Genomic DNA, 23,275 nt, shown 5'->3' on the forward strand with positions numbered 1-23,275 from the left:
GCAGTGCAGTGATTTGAATGAAAACCATATTGCTGCATTTGAACACTTGGGCTCCAGTTTGGGCACAGTTTGGGGAATTTAGGGGTAAAGTCTTGCTGGAGGATTTGTGTCACTGGGGGCAGGCCTGTGGATTAAAAGCTCTGGCCACTTCTAGTTCACTCTCTGCTTTGTGCTTCCACTTGAAGATATGCGCTTTTAGCTTTCTGCTGCAGGCATTAGGCCTGTCGACTGCTGCCATTCCTCCTGCCATTATGAACTCTAAACTCTCTGGAACACAGTCAAAACAGATGCCTTCTTCCATAAGCTGCTGTGGCCATGATATTTGATCACAGAAACAGAAACGCAATAAATTCAAGTGAGAGGAGCAGGTTAGATTGTGTGTTAGGCTTGTTGCTCAACTGTCTGCTGCCTTAACTGTGGAATGGCAGCATATTTTGGTTGGGAAAAAATCTACTTGTTGTGCTTGAATACACCTGTTGGCAAATGTTAACTCGAAACAATGCCCAATCAATTACAGAACTAGTCTAAAAACGAGTTTTTGCTATCCTTATCTTATCACTTTGTGAAGTCATGAACTATCAAAGCTGTTGTTTTTGGTTTTAAGACAGTATCCTATTTCTTAGGCTAGCGGCGATCCTCCTCTTCCCACATGCTCAGTGTTGAGACTGCAGGGACTAGCTCTTTAAAGTGATCTTAACAATACTGTGATACCATGAAGCTAAGAAGGAGGAGATCAAAGTATGGATGCTTCAGTCCTTCTCAGAAGGGGGAACAAGAATATTCACAGGAGAAAATATGGAGACAAAGTTTGGAGCAGAGACTGAAGGAAAGGCTATCTAGAGACTGCCCCACCTGGGGATCCAGCCCATATACACACAGCCACCAAACCTAGACAATATTGCTGACACCAAGAAGTGCATGCAGACAGGAGCCTGATATAGCTGTCTCCTGAGAGGCTCTGCCAGAGCATGACAAATACAGAAGCTCGAAGCCAACCAGTGAACAGAGAATGGAGTCCCCATTGGAGGAATAAAAGGATTGAAGGAGCTGAAGGAGTTTGCAACTCCATAAGAACAACAATACCAACCAACCAGAGCTTCCAGGGACTAAACTACTACCCAAAGACTATACATGGACAGACCCACGGCTCCATCTGCATATGTAGCAGAGGATGGCCTTGTTGAGTACCAATGGGAGGAGAAGCACTTGGTCCTGTCAAGGCTGGATGCAGAAGGGGGTGGGTGGGTGGTGGGGGAACACCCTCATAGAAGAAGGGGGAGTGGGAATAGGATAGGGGGCTTATGGACAGGAAACAGGTAAAGGGGATAACATTTGAAATGCAAATAAAAAATACCCAATATAAAAAAACAATATTGTGATACATGTCAAGTTTTTATGCCTAGGCTCTAATTTGAAAATTTAGAGTGTAGGTATGAACATATTTGTACAGACAAACTTAATAGTAGTTTTGAATTATGGCAAATTTCAAATGACTGTCAGTTTTTCTTGCTATAAAAAATCTTTACATGTTATCAATAGTGCCTTTGAAATTATGAAGCGCCTATACTGTATCTCACATATGGCAGTGAGCCACAAGTATATACCCTCTAGTCTTAATTATAGGAAAAGTATAGGTAACTGTAAGGCTTGGCTTTATTGTTTAATAAATGAACCAGTAAAGTTCATGTCAGTGAAATGAGCATACACTTTTCATAAATTAAAATAAATCTCACATGGTAAAGTACTCATATTCAAAATTAATTTAATTACATGTTTAAAGTTTAATTACATTTAATTAAGCATTTAAGTTTAATATGAAATAAATGAATTATCAGTTAACTACTAGGAAATGAAATACTGCCTTGGTAATTAAAATCTATAAATTTTCCTATTCTGTGTAAAACTGCTAGCTTTCAAAAAACATTCTAGCAATTACACGTTTTAAAGACCATTTGACTACATCCTCACAGTTCATCAATGTATAGTTTTGGCCCTTCAGCTTGGGGAGCTGCACATTTCCTGCAATATGGAAGTTTTACAAACATGGTTTTGGGTGTTACCTTAGTGCAGTGGCTGCTGTGACCCTTTAATACAGCTCTTCATGCTGTGCTGACCGCAAACCATAGATTATTTTCACGGCTACTTCATGACTATCGTTTTGGTACTGTTATGAGTCTTAATATAAATAGATGATATGCAGAATATCTGATATGAGACCTCTGTGAAAAGATCACTTGACCCACAAGGGGTTACGACCCACAGGCTGAGAACCACTACCTTAGTGACTTATAATTTGCAACAGTAAATTTGCCTAGCATCTCTGACCTCAAGTTCCCATAAACTGTAACACTGCTCAGCTCAGAGGGCTGTTGGTAGAACTGAATGACTAGGATATGGCCAAACACATGGACAGTCATCCTCCTGAAAGAAGCATTTAACTAAAGGTACTTTCCTCCCTTCACCTCAATGAATGAATAAAAACCTTATATTTTCTGTCATAAAAATATTCATTCCTTGAAATAAATATATATTTTAAATTATAAAAGTAATTTTTTGTTAAATTATACTACTCTTAATACATGCTTTCTTTTATTCTGTAATGACAGGGATTGAATTTATGCTAGGCAAGCACTCTACAGCTGGGCTGTGGCCCCAGCTCATATTTCACATTTATATGGCTGAGAAGTCCATGAATGAAACACTAGAGAATTATAGCCAATGCATAGTTCTGACTCAGAAGAAATACCTCTGAATGCAGGTATTATCACTTTTTGTGCACATGCGTGTGTGTGTGTGTGTGTGTGTGTGTAGTTTAATTGGGAGTCAGAGTTGGGAATTCTGACAATGATTAAAAAACGTAATGACTAAGAATAACAAAAGTAATATGGGTAAATGCGTGGTAGTCCTTAAGTTCCCAATCTTAGCACGAGGGCATTAGCTTCACTGAATTCAAGGGAGGATCCCAAGAGCATAGCAGGATGAAACCAGAATCAGAACAATGGTCTTATTTACTCTTTTGTCTGCAACAAAATGCTGAAAATAACAGACACCAAAGTCATCGAAAGGAATGAAGCACAAAGGAGAGGATACGACTTGTTACTCCTGCTTCCCCCTGCTTCGTTACTCAATCTACCCCCCTAGATCTACATATTTCAGTAACCTCTGGAAAGCACAGACATTTGCTAGTACAGAATAAAGAAGGTACTAAGGGCATGACATGTAGTGGTGTGCCAGACACGCAGCTGTCAATCTTTAGCATAGTCACTAGAATAACAATAGGACACATGTGCCATTTTATGTCTCTAACCACAGACTGCGGAACACATTAACAGTGAAAAAATCCTGAAAGAGATTTAAGGTAAATAGTGTTGACTAAATTCTTAGGTATTGTTTCTAGAACAGAGACTGAATGCATTTAAGTCATTTAATTTCATAAATTCTCATCAGTAAACTCTCTTAATAACTTACTTTGAAATTGATAGTGCTTAGGAAAATACAGGCTGTAGCTTACTGCTTCCTCCTGTTCAGCAGCTTGGTGCGGTAGGAACTGGAAGTAAGTTTTCTTAATAGCTTATACTACTTAATATCAAATCTCTAACTTGCAGAATTCTGCTCTAATAAACATATTGGGTTGTTTTAATACTAAGGAACTCTTCAATGTAAAATTCTAACTCCAAACCATCTTTTTACTTAAAATTACCAACTTCTATTTATAGTATTACTACAAGTATGTCATAATACACAAAAATACTTTTATAATTTCTTATATACGTGTAGAAAACTAACATTATTGGGCTATACCTTGGTATATATATTCTTCGAAACTGAGGTAAAAATGCAATGCACTGATATCTGAAATCAGAGTCTGCTGTTGTGCGACACTGCCTTACCAGGGTTCTCCTTTAAGACCTGGAGGGGTGTGTTCTGGAAGGAAGAATCCATGCCAATTCGAACTCTCTAGTAGCTCCTGAGGAATCCTTCTTGATACATCATAATAGTGACCAAATCGTGACGATAAGACTGGCCCAACCTGCTGAAAAATCATGTAGATTATTAAAGTAACATTATTTAACATTATAATATATTTGTCCTATGTTAAGCAAAGTAATGGCATATCTATGTACATTAGTGCTAATGGTGAAAAGCTGATATATATATATATATATATATATATTTATTAAACCTAAAGACCCATACAATAGTCTTTACTAGCCAAACTAAGTACAGTTAAGAATTAGCCTTTTTACTTTCAAATTTCTCTGTTAATGATTCCTAAGTGTATAATAATTCAAATACCTCTTTCATTTTAAACTATTCTGTACATTTTTTTCTGTTAAAAATTTAATATACATAATTCTTAATTCATGGACAGTAGCTCAGATTTTAATGACAAATGAAATAAGGAGATGATAAGAACTAAATGAAGTTAAGCCAAGTTAATTCATTGGTTGGAAATCCCAAAAGAAATCAAGTATTTAAATGAGTTTAACTGAGCATCATATTAAAACTAAATGCTCACAGGATGTGTATACATATACAGTATTTCGTATAAATTTAAATGAAGCTGATTATGTAAAGTGTCCCGGAGTTCCAACGGCATTAAGGCATGTGCAAGAAAGAGGATGCATGGATACTATGTGAGAAACTGGAAAGCTGGCGTGATCCTTACTTCATGGGTTGACTATCTTTATCAACATTCTCTCCAAGAAGCTATCTTTTTCTTAGAAAACAAATAACTCCTGACCCTGAATTTATTTACATATGCCAGTAGAAAGTCTATTAATTGAATTCTGAATGGAGTCTAGGCTGATTTTAATGAATGCATCCCTTGTGCCCCTACCCTTCCACATAAAATTAAACTAGTAACAAATTCTATCTGGCAACAGCTTCCGGTAGCTCTGACGTGATCTTTACTGAGTGCTTTACCATTGCTGAGTGCTAAGAAACTGGCCAACTCGGGGATGTTCAACACCACGAGAGTCTTAGCAGAAACATGAGAACTCACAGTAGGCTCTTATCTTACAGAGTGACAATTTTTTAATTTAGTTAAACATACGTTTTTGACACTAGCTATTTGCATTTAAGATTTCAGTGATTCATATTCCTAAATTAAATGCCTATAAACACCAAATTATACAGTCACATGAAATAAAACATCCTGAAGTCTAATAGAAGCATTTTTTTTCTAGATTGAGTCTGTGGGTGTGACATTTATTTTCTAAATAAGATGAACGTGCATCTCTCCATAAGGTACTATTTATTTTCATTAATGAAAGACATCTATTAGTTGGCTTCAATCTAATCTTTTCAATGCAATAATAATATGTGCGGAATTATGGTTCCTAAGGCACAAATTCTCCATTTATTATGGAAAGTATTGACAAATAAATTATATGACATCAAAATAAGTTTCTTAAAAATACGGTGTAAAGGTTTTTAAATGTAAAGTTATTAGTCTAAAGCAATTTAAACAAGGTCTGTTCTTTGGCCTATAATTGATTCTTTATCCGGATTATAGTTCAGAATGTTTTTACTGCAATCTCTGCGAGAGCTCATCTTTTTATTGTGTAAGTCCAAGCCCTCTTAATGTTTCAGAAAGGCCTTGACTAACTGAACTTTGATCTGATGTCTTCATTGAGAAAAACACCAGGTTGCCCATTTCAGATGCAAATCCCCCTAAGGCCCAATAGAATTTAGCAAAGACAGCAAAAAAGAAGAAACCAGAAGTTTCCAGGATCCTCTTTGAGAATCCTGGGGCACACTGGTGTCCTTAATCCATGCTACTGCATGGATTAAGGTAGGTGATAACCTTTCCTGATTCAAAAGAATAAGCTGAGTGCCTACAAACTGGGTGGAGACTAGGATTTGGGTATAATAAAACACCATGCAATAAAAGCTTGGTCTATGTCAGAAGCCTCTGAAAGGCCTCAATGTACCACATTCCCAGGCCTGGTAGGGAAGCTTGCAAAAGCCTACCTGAATCAAATAAGCATGAATAATCTATTTTAGCAGACTGACCATGGGGAGAGAGAAAGAAAGAGAGACTTTTCACTTCTTTTAAGTTTGAGTTAATAAATTTATTAGTGGATTGAAGGTTCTTGAAGTCCCATGCACTCAGAGAAATACTCCAAATTACCAAAAAGCAAGGTATGCTTTTTAAGTTGCCGTCACTATTAATGTTTTTAATTATAATATTAGTGTGACAGAAGGTCCAGATTTTGGATGAATCAAGGTAGAAAATTGATTTCATGCTGTGACAGTTTACATACAGAACACAAACAATTCATTAAAATGTACAAATAAAACTAGAAACTTTTCTTGCTATAATTGTTATCAAATTATTTAGATGTTAAGATCAGATATGACAGTATAACTATTGATAAGGTGGACACAAAGTTTCCATTACTGATAAAAAAGACTTCAAACTTTTCAATAAAAGGAAAAGAAAACAAATGTATTCTGATAGGATAAAGGGTTTTGCAAATTTTTCTATCCAAGACGCACAGGATTAGCATATAGTCAGATTTCTGAAATACTGAAATCTTTTGAGACCTAGCAATTTCCTCTGAAAATGAAAATTAAATGCTGTTACTGTAACAGTGTTTATCTATAATTTACTGTCATAAAAATTAAATTGTATTTTTACATTAACCTATCATGAAAAAGCAGCTCATTTATTTCACATGCTAAGAACATGTTGCTTTGATTTTACACATGACACCTTTTATTGCCCTTTCATAAACTTCCTTCAACTTTACATCTGTGGAATAGAAAGAAGTTTTAGAATAGAAAGAAAAAAGAAGTAAGTTTTTACTGTGATAAAAAATGAACTCTGATGGAAGTCGAGAGAAAACAGAACAACACCCCCCCCCCCCCACCAGTACAGAGTGTCAGAACACAAGCAACCAACTGCAGCACAGCGGAAGCAGCTACACCACAAACATCTCCACAAGGGATGTGGCTACTGTCCGTGAGTCTTGTTTCTGAGTGTCTGTATAACAGACAGCAAGGATCCAATCACGAGCTAAACCACACAGAGCCTCTGCTCATTCACTAGAACTGGGCTAATGATGATTTTATTATGCTCTCAAAATAATCTACATAGAATTGGCGATTAGTGTTTTATGAATTTGAACATAATATAGATATCATTATTCCTAAGTTATTCATTTGAGAATCAGGAAATTTATTATTGTTTTTTTGTTTTGTTTTGTTTTGTTTTGTGCCTATCATTGTCTTTTATAATTACATTGCCTTGCTGAAAAGACTTTGTTGCACACTGAAATTCACATCTAACAGAACTGTTGTGGCTAAAGTATTAATTTTAACAAGAATCTGATATGCTGCTGTGAATTGCTGGGGACTAGTACCAGAGTCCTCTAATTCTGAAGTGAAATCCAGAAGCCACTGCAGTCTGGCAATCTGAAGGGCGAGGGGTGAGCATGTGCTGACTAGCATGGAGAGCGCATGCCCAGCATGACAGAGACTCTAACACATTGGAGATGGGAAGGACTTTACACATTTAAACTTCGCCTACACGCTCTTGGGCTTGAGTGAAGTGCTTATGCCTTACTGAGCACCCAGCTCCTACACTCACATTCTTGTCACTGTTCACATTCCCTGAGTAGATAAGCACGAGAGTGTGAGGCTTGGTAAGAACTTATATTAAAGGGCATCTCTGATAACTGATATGACTTACTTTGGACTACTTTTACTTCCTTACTCTTAAATTATAATAATGAAACTCCATTTTGTTCAAAGAAATGTAGGGTTGGGGATTTAGCTCAGTGGTAGAGCGCTTGCCTAGCAAGCGCAAGGCCCCAGGTTCAGTCCCCAGCTCCGAAAAAAAAAAAAAAAAAAAAAAAAAAAAAAAAAAAAAAGAAGAAAAAAAAAAGAAATGTAGAAAGTTCAATGTTTTTGTTTGTTTTATTTTCAAACAGGGAATTGCAAAGTAATGCCTAGACTTATAAAAACAATAAAGACATGTGCTGGCTAAAGACTACTGGGTAAGTTAATCGTCGAACATAAAATTACTGTGATTGCCAAAGAAATGCAAAGAAACCAGACATGATTGTTATTTCTAAAACTGAAAGTATATACTTGTAAATAGAAGTAAATAAATTTAAGCATTGATAAAAAATTAAAACGAAGTGGTTACTTATTGTAGTATCAATGATTGCAATTTAAGTTAGCATTTAATTTACTCACTAATTAATTTTATGAAACATACCACATGCCGATAAAATGAAAATTCTTTCTCTTCCTGAGCTCACATACTAAAATAGACACAAGATAAGCAGTGAAATGGAAAAGTGATTTCCTACTTTAAATCATGTTTTCAAGAAAAGAAAGCAGTAAAAGAAGTAATATTTCATGCAGAGTGAAACAGGAAGTCACTGTAGGTAATACAGTATTTCAGCAAACCCTTGGGAAAAATTAGGAGAGTGAATAAATGGAGGCCCCATGTCGGACGGTGGTTTTGCCTTTGGGAGATCTTGAAGTAGAAGTTAGGATCAGAGGGGCTGAGAATATGGCTCAGTAATGCTACACAAGCATGAGAAGCTGAATAAAGATTCTTGATATGCATCTAAACACCTAGAAATGGCAGCATGCATCTGTAACCCTGTCCTGCAGGGCAGAGACTGCCATATCAATGATGCTTACTGGCCAGCCAGCCAGTCAGTGAGTTCCAGTTCAGTAAGAGACACTGTCTCAAAAATTAAAGTGGAAACAACTGAAGCAGAACATCTGGTGTTGGGCTGGATGCTCAGTGATAGATGTTTGCCTAGCAAGCATGAGGCCTTAAATACAGCTCGGCAAACAACAACAACAACAGTAACAACATCAACCACAATGGTAACAACAACAGATGCTTGACATCAACCCAGGCCTCCACATGTACACAAATATAAAAGCCAGGGTCGGAAAGAATAGATTCTATCCTGAACAGAAGAGTCAAAGAACATTATAACTGCATAAAAGGACTATGAAGTCAAATAAGAAGTGGAGGAAACACAGGCACAAGCATGATGAAATCAACAAAACTTGCAGGGTGCTGGTAGCACACGCCTTTAATCCTAGCACTTGGGAGGCAGAGGCAGTGTGAATCTCTGTGAATTCGAGGCCATCCTGGTCTTACAGAATGAATTCCTGAATAGCCAGAGGTACACGGAGTAACCCTGCCTTGAAAAATAAAACAAACCAAACAAAAAAAGAGATTAGCAAAATTCTCTCAGAGAAGAAACCTATAAAGGAAGCAGACACGGGCATCCAGCTACACCTACCGGGGCCATACTGGATATGGGGAAAGTGGTAGCTGACAAGAAAGGGCTGTCCTTCCTTCTACCAGAGTGCTGAAAGAAACTGGTAGCCAGAGAAAGGTAAGTGGCAGGTAAGTGACCACAGGCTATGACACCTAAGCAGATACAGGTAGGATGGTACTAGCCACAGACACTAGTGGAAGTGCTGTGGATCCCAATGCAGAGAATCTGCACAATTACCCTGGCAAGAAGTGGAACTGAAGAAGAAGGCATGGAAGACAGACCTCTACCACGACACCACGAAGCACAGAAATATGACACACCCAGCAGGGTAGGAAGAGGTACTTTCTCAGGCAAGGACTGTGCATAGCATTTGGAAGGGAACTAGGATCCAGTTCAGAAGAGAACACTCAGCTGTGAACATAAACACACACACACACACACACACACACACACACACACACACACACACACACACACAGAGGAGCATCTTTCACAGCCCATCAAAGCTCAGGCACAGAAAACTGCTCCACAGCATAACAGATGAGGCTCCAACAGGCTGGCATGGGTCCCAGACTGAGGAGTGGACACAGAAACCTGAGCGTGACTCTGAAGACCCTCTGAGGAGTGAATGCACACTAAGGTGCCTAGTTTCCATTCTTGAGACTATATGCCTTCTCTCTACCTTGTAAATGTAACTATGAAACAAATGTTAGTGTTGAGGAAACCATTTGTGTGTGTGTGTGTCTAGAAGAAATATTGACAGATACTATATTTTCTATTTATTTAATTTTCAAAAAATCCCATCTCATTTCACTTCTTAATACCCTCAAATCTAATGACCTATTTTAAACCTATTATAAACTATGCTTTCCCCATGCCACCTACAGTGTCTCTGTCTGAACCTTAGCAGGGACATAACTGAAGTACCTAGTAGAGAATATAGACTAATATCTAATAATTCTTGGTTACTATATCAGCTTTTGTCCTAATGAGTGGCCAGGACATAAACCAAGCAAAGGTCAATGCACCAAGAAGATTCACATAAAACAGAGAAAACTTGGAGGACATAGTCTTTCCAAGAAGAGAAAAACACACCGAGAAACACACATGGTGAGAAACAGTCAATAAACATCTACAAGCTCCCATTTCCCCAGCATAGGAAGTAAAGACATGACATCTCAAGTATCAGAAAAGGATTTCAGGATTGCACTTTCAGAAAGAGTCAAAGGATCACAGAGGAGTCAAATGGACATATGAATAAAGTGGAGAAGGGAAATGAGTCGAGAACTGGGCAACAGTACAGTAGATGAAAAGGTCAGCAACAGTGAAGAAAAATTTAAATAAAAAACAGAAAAACATTAGAAAGAAAATGTAGACTCTGAAATCAACCAAACGGAAATGCTGGAAATACATGGTTAAAAAACAACTTAAAAACGCAGCGGAAAGCAAACATATCAAGTAACACAGTATCTCTCCCCAGCAATCCTAAAATGTCAAAAAAGCATGGACTGCTACGTTCATGGAAATAAACTGCTACGTCTTGGAAATAAATAACAAACTAGACTTTTCCATCCAACAAGGCTATGACTAAGAGTTGACCTGGGAATCTCAAGATAAGCACAAATGAAGGCAGTTACGATCACTCAGTCAGCAGTACAGATGGAAGGCAGTCTGTGGGGGAGGAAGGAAGAGAGTCTAACTACGAGATCACGGGAAAGATTAAAAACATTCAGAAAAAATTTAGAAGAGAAAAATGAACAAAAGAGAAGTAGGAAAGAATCAATAATGTCCAATACCAAAAATAAAAGAAAGTAAAAATGGAAAAGCAGACTGTGGTAGTTTGAGTGAGAAATGGCCCCACAGACTCACATAGTAAAATTAGCAAAACTGGAATCCCCAACAGGAATGATGGCACACACACACACACACACACACACACACACACACACACACACACACACACACAGAGGATTAAAAGCAAATAATTCAACTAACCAGAAAAAAAAAACCAAAAAATTGTAAGACTTATAAAGCCAGTCTCAATAATATTCACTTTTAAAAAACCTCTAATAATTGGAAGTCTAACCGTATTAAAAAAACAAGATCAAACACTCACTTCTGCTAAGAAACATATTTCACTGGAAAGAACTATAGAATAAAAATTTGGAATCAACGAATCCAATGACCAGAACCTGAAAGCATGCTGGGAAGTGGTTCTATTATGTGATAAAGTAGAGTTCAAACCCAAATTAGTGAGATGCTGATGATAGCCATATTGGTGCTGTGGAGATGGCTCAGCAGAGAAGAGCACTGGCTGCTTTTCCAGAGGGTCCAGGCTCAGCTCACAGCAACTACATGGCAGCTCAAAACCTTCTGCAACTCCAGTGCAAGAGGATTTCAGAGCCCCCTTTTATCCTTGGTGGCACTAGCAATGCTCGTGACATACAGACATACATAGAGGCAAAACACCCATTCACATATAAATTACAACAAAACCTTTAAAGGCCACATTAATACAAAGAACAATTCATCAAGAAGATACAATTGTAAATATATATGCAGCATATACTGCATTTCTAAATTTCATAAAGCAAATATTAATTGGTATAGATGATGAAATAGATCCAACAGAACATCAGTTATGGCTTTAGTACTCCCACTTTCTGAGAGATCATATCTTCAACCATAAACAGGAAACAGAGAAAGCACGTTAGAGAAGGACAAGGCCGTAAACTTGCAAAAATCCATTCTATATGATGCACTTCTCTCATGAAGACTCCATCTCCTGGAGGTCCCATCACCTTCCCAAACAGTGCCAGCAGCAGACCACTGAGTGTAAATACGTGAACCTGTGAGAGGCATTTCAAATTCCAGCTACAACAGTTTGCTTTCATTTCTAAGATGGATTCAATTGGCCTCTGGTTTCTTCAATACCAATTGTTCACTAAAGAGTTTATTATTTGTCTTTAAAAGCATATGTGGTTTCTGTTCTTTCTGTTTTGTTTTGTTTTGTTTTTCTACTATGGTGTGGTAAGATAAATAAAATTAATCCAGTTCTTTTCCATTTGTTAGGATTTGCCTAATTTGGGGTTCTTTTAGAAAAGGTTCCATGATCTACTAATCAAAATGTCCTAGTCTCCCTTTCATTAGGAGATACATAACTACAGAAAGGGGAAAATAAAAGGATCACAGAGTGGAGGCAGTTCAGAAAAGGATAGCAGAGTCTAAGTGATTTGAGGAGAAAGGGAAAAGTCTGGGCTCTGGGGATTTTAATCAGGAGGGGAGAATGCTATCAATACAGAAGGAGGGGATGGAGGAGAGGAAATAACAATACTCATGCATGACCAAGTCATAAGGAATCAGCATTATCCATTTACCTAAAATTAATATATACATACAATTCTATGTGCATACACATACATTTATAGTTTAAATAAAATTTTCCAATCCCAGCTGGCTGATGATGCTCCTCCCAAGAGCAAACCAGCAAACACAAATCCCAGTTCTAGGGATTCTTGGTCAAACATCACAGGCAGTTGTTGGAGCCTTTGGTTGCCTTCCAAAGGTTGAAGATAACTCCCGACTGCTGAAGACAGCATGTCGTTTTCTACACAGGTCCCGGAGGATCCATACTGGATATGATTTGAAAGCCGCCTCCCTGAGGACTAGGTTTCATAAGTACCACAAGTTAGAATGCAAGCTCTAAGGAAGTGAAGCAACCAACAGTCCTACCCAGCTACGATGCTAGAGAACCATAATAATGACCAGGACGGCAAAATATACCTAAGGTAGAACAGAGCACACAGTCAACAGCTCTCTAATGGGCTTGAGGCCAACTAACAAGAGCGAAATCCTGCTTGGTACTTGGTAAGGGAAGAATCTGCAGCAGTAACTCAACTGAACAAGTGCAATTCTTAATTTCTTTCTAAATCTATTTTCATGTCCACAAACAAGCACAGCTCTTATCACTTATCAAGGGAACTTCTCTCTGCAACAGAGACCATTAAAAACGTATCTAGAAATAAGATCATATATAATTAAAAAGTTTCCATACAGAGAAGGAAATAGCAGAGTAAAGATACTGCCCACTTTAATGGATAACAGTTTTTACCCACTATGTATCTGAAAAGGCGTTAATATTCAGAATCTATAAAGAACTCCAAAAGTTAAAACACAGCAAGCAAACAAGAATCAAACCCCAGAAACCCCAAATCATTAAGTGACCTAATAAACTTAATAGACAAAGACTCTTTAGAGTGGAGGTTCAAGTGTTAGCCTACATTTCCCCTAGGTTTCAATCTGTCAGCCATCGAATTTCCTAGACAGAAGGGCTGCACTTGCCCTAGATGCTCAATCACAGCTACACTAGGCTACAAATGTGACAGCCTTCTGAATATACCCAGTTCTCCTTTATTAGCTTTTAATAGAAATGTTTATACTTCAGATATACTATCATATATATTATTTGTTGTTTGCTAATGGTTATTTAGGTTATTTTCAACCTTTCACTATTTAAATTGTATAAACAGCTCTTACATATTTTATAGCTGAGTAAATATATCCATAAAGTAAATTCTGAAGGATATTAAAAGATTATCCTCTACAGAAGCTATATTTAAACTTTCTTTTAAAATTCTGTGTCTGTGGGTACAATGTGCTTGGGTACACATATGCCAAAACACATGTGTGGATCCTAGGGGTAAAGTTTGTGAAGTGGGTTCTCTCCTTTTACCTATATGTGAGTTCTGGGTATGCAGGCACAGGTTGTCAGGCCCACAGCAAGTGCTGTTACCTGATGGCCCAGCTTGCCACCTTTCTACCACGTGTGCTTTTACCACAAGGGATGAGAGCACACTTTCCCTCTACTGCTAATAAAGTGTCTTGACAGACATTTTAGAACACCATGACACTTATCACTGAACAGTGAGTGACAGGACAGTATTAGAGTTCTAAAGTACATTTCTCTTACTGTAACTAAAACTAGACATCCGTTTTGTATGTTGAAGAGTCACAAAAATTTTCTTTTCATATTTTGATGACATCAATTTAGTTTCTTGTTAATTTTATAAAGTTAACATATAAAAGGAGAATTAGTCCTAATTTTATATATGAGTACAAATACTCTTTAATTTGTAGTTTGTTCTTAGTTGTCTAAATTAAAGTTTTAAATCATGCTATTCAAATAAAATATATGTGTAAAAGAACAATCTGCTGTTACTTAACATGCACGTTTTGGTACACAGCTAATGCATGATTATTTGATGTTTGCTGACTGAATGAATAAATACATTTATTACTAACTATTAATAACTACATTGATTATTATTTACTATGTATCTATTAATATAGGTGATGAGCATACACAAGAAAACAAAAGCAGCTCTCTGTCTTCAGGAAGAGTCTCATGTGATGGAGGAGGCACCTGACAGTCAGTCATAAGATACTGTGATCGTATGAAGTAGGAAGCACTGGACTGCTTTCCTCATTGCTGTGACCAGCTATCTGACAAGAAGTAAAATAAGGGACAAAGGTTTTGGTATAGCTCAAAGTTTTTTCAAACAGTTAGACATGGTAGGGAAGGGATGGCAGCTAGTCACATTTGCTTCCATTGTCAAAAGGAGTAAGAAGAATGCCCATGTTCTATATATGTGCTTTCTCTTTTTTACAAGTTAAGCCTCCAGCCTATGGAATGATACAGCCATATGCAGACAGTTTTTCTCTCCTCAGTTAAATCCCTTTGGAGTCCTTAGTGTGTCTCCTAGGTGATTTCTAGATCCAGTCACATTGACACTGAAAGTAACCACTATAAATCCATCTGTATCGGCTAGTTTTATATCAATGTGATACAAGCTAGAATTAACAGAGAGGAGGATGCTCAATTGAGTAAATGCCTCCATAAGACCCAGCTGTAGAGCATTTTCTCAATCAATGATTGACATGGGAGAGCCTGGCCCATTGTGGGAGCTGTCACCTCTGGGCTGTCAGTCCTGGGCTCTATAAGAAAGCAGGCTGAGGAAGCCATGGGAGCAAGTCAGTAAGCAGCACCTCTACATGGCCTCAGCATCAGTTCCTGCCTCTCAGGTCCTGCCCTGCTTTAGTTCCTTCCTTTAATGCTTTGATAGTGAACTAGTATATAGAACTGTGAGTGAAATAAACCCTTTCCTTCTCAAGTTGCTTGGATCACGGTGCTTCATCACAGCAATATTAACTCTGACGAAGACACCATCTCTTACCAGCATAACATGCAAGCACGTCATTTCAAATATAATATTTCACCTGTGACTCTACAGTCTGATGTGCAGTCTCATAATACAAAATACATTTAGCCCATCTCTAAGAAGACGAAGTATTAATATTACTCAGAACTCAAATGCCCGAAAGTCTCCTCTAAAAGTCTAGGGCAAGTTTTTCAGAATTATTCCAAGGGCTTGCTACACAGACATGCTTGGCTCCATAGCAAGTTCAGGTATGCCCTGGATTTCATAGGATACCTCTCAGGACGAGAGGAGGAGACCATGTCTGCATGACTCTGTGCTTGCTGGATCAGTAAACTTCACATTTGGTGAAAGAAGTGCATTTGTAAATTCTAGAGGGAGTCTGCACGCTGACTTGCCTCCATCCTGGGTTGTAGCTGGTACCGCCAGGCTATCTTCATGTTAGCGTCTGCCTCTGGGGGTTTAGCGCTGTGTACATCTTCAAGCTCCTTTTTACCATTGTCATCAAGTAGTGGTGCAGGGAGTTCCTATAAACAGAATGACACATGACATGGCCATCAATGATAGAATTTTCCAATGCATTTTAGACATGGGTGCCTTATAAAATTAACTTAAGCACACACAAAATAATTTAGACTTTTCTTTTTTCTCTCCCTCCCTCTGTCCTTTCTGACAGATGTACTATGTAGCCCAGGACATACTTGAACGTGCTATGTAACCAAGGATAACTAGGAAATTATCATCTTCCTGCTTCAATGCCCTAAGTACTAGTATGAGTGATGGGTACCATCATGCCCAGGATTGTGGGGCTGAGGACTGAAGCTAGGGTTCTGTGTGTGCTGCAAAGCATTCTACCAACTGAGCTATAACCTCAGCCTTAATATAGATAATTATAGACCCGCGGATCCCGGCCCGCAGCAGCTCTCTGCTCCCAGACCCGGTGAGAGAGAGACCCAACCACCTGGTCAGGTGGGCACTCCTGAGGCTGCAGAGCGGAAGAGACCACCAACACTGCTCACCCCTGCCCACATCCCTGGCCCAAGAGGAAACTGTATAAGGCCTCTGGGCTCCCGTGGGGGAGGGCCCAGGAGCAGCAGGACCCCTGCCAGAGACACCGCCGGACCCTGAAGGAAACAGACCGGATAAACAGTTCTCTGCACCCAAATCCCGTGGGAGGGAGAGCTAAACCTTCAGAGAGGCAGACAAGCCTGGGAAACCAGAAGAGACTGCTCCCTGCACACACATCTCGGACGCCAGAGGAAAAAGCCAAAGACCATCTGGAACCCTGGTGCACTGAAGCTCCCGGAAGGGGCGGCACAGGTCTTCCTGGTTGCTGCCGCTGCAGAGAGCCCCTGGACAGCACCCCACGAGCAAACCTGAGCCTCGGGACCACAGGTAAGACCAAATTTTCTGCTGCAAGAAAGCTGCCTGGTGAACTCAAGACACAGGCCCACAGGAACAGCTGAAGACCTGTAGAGAGGAAAAACTACACGCCCAAAAGCAGAACACTCTGTCCCCATAACTGACTGAAAGAGAGGAAAACAGGTCTACAGCACTCCTGACACACAGGCTTACAGGACAGTCTAGCCACTGTCAGAAATAGCACAACAAAGTAACACTAGAGATAATCTGATGGCGAGAGGCAAGCGCAGGAACCCAAGCAACAGAAACCAAGACTACATGCCATCATCGGAGCCCAATTCTCCCACCAAAACAAACATGGAATATCCAAACACACCAGGAAAGCAAGATCTAGTTTCAAAATCATATTTGATCATGATGCTGGAGGACTTCAAGAAAGACCTGAACACACTTAGGGAAGCACAGGAAAACATTAATAAACAAGTAAAAGCCTACAGAGAGGAATCGCAAAAATCCCTGAAAGAATTCCAGGAAAACACAATCAAACAGTTGAAGGAATTAAAAATGGAAATAGAAGCAATCAAGAAAGAACACATGGAAACAACCCTGGATATAGAAAACCAAAAGAAGAGACAAGGAGCTGTAGATACAAGCTTCACCAACAGAATACAAGAGATGGAAGAGAGAATCTCAGGAGCAGAAGATTCCATAGAAATCATTGACTCAACTGTCAAGGATAATGTAAAGCGGAAAAAGCTACTGGTCCAAAACATACAGGAAATCCAGGACTCAATGAGAAGATCAAACCTAAGGATAATAGGTATAGAAGAGAGTGAAGACTCCCAGCTCAAAGGACCAGTAAATATCTTCAACAAAATCATAGAAGAAAACTTCCCTAACCTAAAAAAAGAGATACCCATAGGCATACAAGAAGCCTACAGAACTCCAAATAGATTGGACCAGAAAAGAAACACCTCCCGTCACATAATTGTCAAAACACCAAACGCACAAAATAAAGAAAGAATATTAAAAGCAGTAAGGGAAAAAGGTCAAGTAACATATAAAGGGAGACCTATCAGAATCACACCAGACTTCTCTCCAGAAACTATGAAGGCCAGAAGATCCTGGACTGATGTTATACAGACCCTAAGAGAACACAAATGCCAGCCCAGATTACTGTATCCAGCAAAACTCTCAATTAACATTGATGGAGAAACCAAGATATTCCATGACAAAACCAAATTTACACAATATCTTTCTACAAATCCAGCACTACAAAGGATAATAAATGGTAAAGCCCAACATAAGGAGGCAAGCTATACCCTAGAAGAAGCAAGAAACTAATCGTCTTGGCAACAAAACAAAGAGAATGAAAGCACACAAACATAACCTCACATCCAAATATGAATATAACGGGAAGCAATAATCACTATTCCTTAATATCTCTCAATATCAATGGCCTCAACTCCCCAATAAAAAGACATAGATTAACAAACTGGATACGCAACGAGGACCCTGCATTCTGCTGCCTACAGGAAACACACCTCAGAGACAAAGACAGACACTACCTCAGAGTGAAAGGCTGGAAAACAACTTTCCAAGCAAATGGTCAGAAGAAGCAAGCTGGAGTAGCCATTCTAATATCAAATAAAATCAATTTCCAACTAAAAGTCATCCAAAAAGATAAGGAAGGACACTTCATATTCATCAAAGGAAAAATCAACCAAGATGAACTCTCAATCCTAAATATCTATGCCCCAAATACAAGGGCACCTACATACGTAAAAGAAACCTTACTAAAGCTCAAAACACACATTGCACCTCACACAATAATAGTGGGAGATTTCAACACCCCACTCTCATCAATGGACAGATCATGGAAACAGAAATTAAACAGTGATGTCGACAGACTAAGAGAAGTCATGAGCCAAATGGACTTAACGGATATTTATAGAACATTCTATCCTAAAGCAAAAGGATATACCTTCTTCTCAGCTCCTCATGGTACTTTCTCCAAAATTGACCATATAATTGGTCAAAAAACGGGCCTCAACAGGTACAGAAAGATAGAAATAATCCCATGCGTGCTATCGGACCACCACGGCCTAAAACTGGTCTTCAATAACAATAAGGGAAGAATGCCCACATATACGTGGAAATTGAACAATGCTCTACTCAATGATAACCTGGTCAAGGAAGAAATAAAGAAAGAAATTAAAAACTTTTTAGAATTTAATGAAAATGAAGATACAACATACTCAAACTTATGGGACACAATGAAAGCTGTGCTAAGAGGAAAACTCATAGCGCTGAGTGCCTGCAGAAAGAAACAGGAAAGAGCATATGTCAGCAGCTTGACAGCACACCTAAAAGCTCTAGAACAAAAAGAAGCAAATACACCCAGGAGGAGTAGAAGGCAGGAAATAATCAAACTCAGAGCTGAAATCAACCAAGTAGAAACAAAAAGGACCATAGAAAGAATCAACAGAACCAAAAGTTGGTTCTTTGAGAAAATCAACAAGATAGATAAACCCTTAGCCAGACTAACGAGAGGACACAGAGAGTGTGTCCAAATTAACAAAATCAGAAATGAAAAGGGAGACATAACTACAGATTCGGAGGAAATTCAAAAAATCATCAGATCTTACTATAAAAACCTATATTCAACAAAATTTGAAAATCTTCAGGAAATGGACAATTTCCTAGACAGATACCAGGTATCGAAGTTAAATCAGGAACAGATAAACCAGTTAAACAACCCCATAACTCCTAAGGAAATAGAAGCAGTCATTAAAGGTCTCCCAACCAAAAAGAGCCCAGGTCCAGACGGGTTTAGTGCAGAATTCTATCAAACCTTCATAGAAGACCTCATACCAATATTATCCAAACTATTCCACAAAATTGAAACAGATGGAGCCCTACCGAATTCCTTCTATGAAGCCACAATTACTCTTATACCTAAACCACACAAAGACACAACAAAGAAAGAGAACTTCAGACCAATTTCCCTTATGAATATCGACGCAAAAATACTCAATAAAATTCTGGCAAACCGAATTCAAGAGCACATCAAAACAATCATCCACCATGATCAAGTAGGCTTCATCCCAGGCATGCAGGGATGGTTTAATATACGGAAAACCATCAACGTGATCCATTATATAAACAAACTGAAAGAACAGAACCACATGATCATTTCATTAGATGCTGAGAAAGCATTTGACAAAATTCAACACCCCTTCATGATAAAAGTCCTGGAAAGAATAGGAATTCAAGGCCCATACCTAAACATAGTAAAAGCCATATACAGCAAACCAGTTGCTAACATTAAACTAAATGGAGAGAAACTTGAAGCAATCCCACTAAAATCAGGGACTAGACAAGGCTGCCCACTCTCTCCCTACTTATTCAATATAGTTCTTGAAGTTCTAGCCAGAGCAATCAGACAACAAAAGGAGATCAAAGGGATACAGATCGGAAAAGAAGAGGTCAAAATATCACTATTTGCAGATGACATGATAGTATATTTAAGTGATCCCAAAAGTTCCACCAGAGAACTACTAAAGCTGATAAACAACTTCAGCAAAGTGGCTGGGTATAAAATTAACTCAAATAAATCAGTTGCCTTCCTCTATACAAAAGAGAAACAAGCCGAGAAAGAAATTAGGGAAACGACACCCTTCATAATAGACCCAAATAATATAAAGTACCTCGGTGTGACTTTAACCAAGCAAGTAAAAGATCTGTACAATAAGAACTTCAAGACACTGAGGAAAGAAATTGAAGAAGACCTCAGAAGATGGAAAGATCTCCCATGCTCATGGATTGGCAGGATTAATATGGTAAAAATGGCCATTTTACCAAAAGCAATCTACAGATTCAATGCAATCCCCATCAAAATACCAATCCAATTCTTCAAAGAGTTAGACAGAACAATTTGCAAATTCATCTGGAATAACAAAAAACCCAGGATAGCTAAAGCTATCCTCAACAATAAAAGGACTTCAGGGGGAATCACTATCCCTGAACTCAAGCAGTATTACAGAGCAATAGTGATAAAAACTGCATGGTATTGGTACAGAGACAGACAGATAGACCAATGGAATAGAATTGAAGACCCAGAAATGAACCCACACACCTATGGTCACTTGATTTTTGACAAAGGAGCCAAAACCATCCAATGGAAAAAAGATAGCATTTTCAGCAAATGGTGCTGGTTCAACTGGAGGGCAACATGTAGAAGAATGCAGATCGATCCATCCTTATCACCCTGTACAAAGCTTAAGTCCAAGTGGATCAAGGACCTCCACATCAAACCAGACACACTCAAACTAATAGAAGAAAAACTAGGGAAGCATCTGGAACACATGGGCACTGGAAAAAATTTCCTGAACAAAACACCAATGGCTTATGCTCTAAGATCAAGAATCGACAAATGGGATCTCATAAAACTGCAAAGCTTCTGTAAGGCAAAGGACACTGTGGTTAGGACAAAACGGCAACCAACAGATTGGGAAAAGATCTTTACCAATCCTACAACAGATAGAGGCCTTATTTCCAAAATATACAAAGAACTCAAGAAGTTAGACCGCAGGGAAACAAATAACCCTATTAAAAAATGGGGTTCAGAGCTAAACAAAGAATTCACAGCTGAGGAATGCCGAATGGCGGAGAAACACCTAAAGAAATGTTCAACATCTTTAGTCATAAGGGAAATGCAAATCAAAACAACCCTGAGATTTCACCTCACACCAGTGAGAATGGCTAAAATCCAAAACTCAGGTGACAGCAGATGCTGGCGAGGATGTGGAGAAAGAGGAACACTCCTCCATTGTTGGTGGGATTGCAGACTGGTAAAACCATTCTGGAAATCAGTCTGGAGGTTCCTCAGAAAATTGGACATTGAACTGCCTGAGGATCCAGCTATACCTCTCTTGGGCATATACCCAAAAGATGCGTCAACATATAAAAGAGACATGTGCTCCACTATGTTCATCGCAGCCTTATTTATAATAGCCAGAAAATGGAAAGAACCCAGATGCCCTTCAACAGAGGAATGGATACAGAAAATGTGGTACATCTACACAATGGAATATTACTCAGCTATCAAAAACAACGAGTTTATGAAATTCGTAGGCAAATGGTTGGAACTGGAAAATATCATCCTGAGTGAGCTAACCCAATCACAGAAAGACATACATGGTATGCACTCATTGATAAGTGGCTATTAGCCCAAATGCTTGAATTACCCTAGATCCCGAGAACAAACGAAACTCAAGACGGATGATCAAAATGTGAATGTTTCACTCCTTCTTTAAATGAGGAAAAAGAATACCCTTGGCAGGGAAGGGAGAGGCAAAGATTAAAACAGAGACTGAAGGAACACCCATTCAGAGCCTGCCCCACATGTGGCCCATACATATACAGCCACCCAATTAGACAAGATGGATGAAGCAAAGAAGTGCAGACCGACAGGAGCCGGATGTAGATCGCTCCTGAGGGACACAGCCAGAATACAGCAAATATAGAGGCGAATGCCAGCAGCAAACCACTGAACTGAGAATAGGTCCCCTATTGAAGGAATCTTAGAAAGAACTGGAAGAGCTTGAAGGGGCTTGAGACCCCAAAAGTACAACAATGCCAAGCAACCAGAGCTTCCAGGGACTAAGCCACTACCTAAAGACTATACAGGGACTGACCCTGGACTCTGACCCCATAGGTAGCAATGAATATCCTAGTAAGAGCACCAGTGGAAGGGGAAGCCCTGGGTCCTGCTAAGACTGAACCCCCAGTGAACTAGTCTATGGGGGGAGGGCGGCAATGGGGGGAGGGTTGGGAGGGGAACACCCATAAGGAAGGGGAGGGGGGAGGGGGATGTTTGCCCGGAAACCGGGAAAGGGAATAACATTCGAAATGTATATAAGAAATACTCAAGTTAATAAAAAAAAAAATCAAAAAAAATATAGATAATTATAAACCAGAAAAGGGTATCCTCTCAGAAATAAAGTTTAATTTTTCCCATGAACTAGGAGTCATAAAAATCTGACTTTCTATATTCATAAAAATCAGCTGCTACTATTATAGCAAGAATATGTATATATATATACATATATATATATGCAAAGTCTGGAATCAGCACTTCATATTACATGTAATTATTGCTATGTTTGCTATGAGGTAAAATAAAGCATTGTACAATCTGTTCACTAGTGTATAATTCTAGAATTCAAAAACTCATTCACCAAAATAACAGATGAAGTAACACTGAAGAATAAATACATTTTTTCCCCAGATGGAGCTGTTGGACTTTGTCCCTGCAAAGACTTTACTTTTTTTTTTTAAACTGGATATTTTTTTTAATTTACATTTCAAATGTTATTCTCTTTCCCGGTTTCCTGGACATAAACCCCCTATCCCCTCCTCTCCCCATCCACC

General features: G+C 38.8%; 1 protein-coding gene across 7 annotated transcripts in view; it reads right to left on the reverse strand.

Moving 5' to 3' along the window:
- Elp4 (elongator acetyltransferase complex subunit 4) overlaps nucleotides 1–23,275 on the reverse strand; it is a 222,944-nt gene that overhangs the window by 136,473 nt on the left and 63,196 nt on the right. For 5 of the 7 annotated variants that reach the window (XR_005501986.2, XM_039105869.2, XM_039105870.2 and 2 more), the window contains exons 4-5: nucleotides 15,877–16,005; nucleotides 3,891–4,033 (exon numbers count right to left, since the gene is read on the reverse strand). Coding sequence is in view for 6 of the 7 variants with exons in the window: in XM_039105869.2 (XP_038961797.1) it covers nucleotides 3,891–4,033; nucleotides 15,877–16,005 (272 nt within the window). In the remaining variant the exon portion in view is untranslated. The remainder of the gene's footprint in view (nucleotides 1–3,890; nucleotides 4,034–15,876; nucleotides 16,006–23,275) is intronic. The other 2 variants (NM_001115047.2, XM_063284571.1) reach the window with 1 other exon arrangement.

Source organism: Rattus norvegicus, chromosome 3 (assembly GCF_036323735.1).
Source record: "Rattus norvegicus strain BN/NHsdMcwi chromosome 3, GRCr8, whole genome shotgun sequence".
Lineage (NCBI taxonomy): Eukaryota > Metazoa > Chordata > Mammalia > Rodentia > Muridae > Rattus > Rattus norvegicus.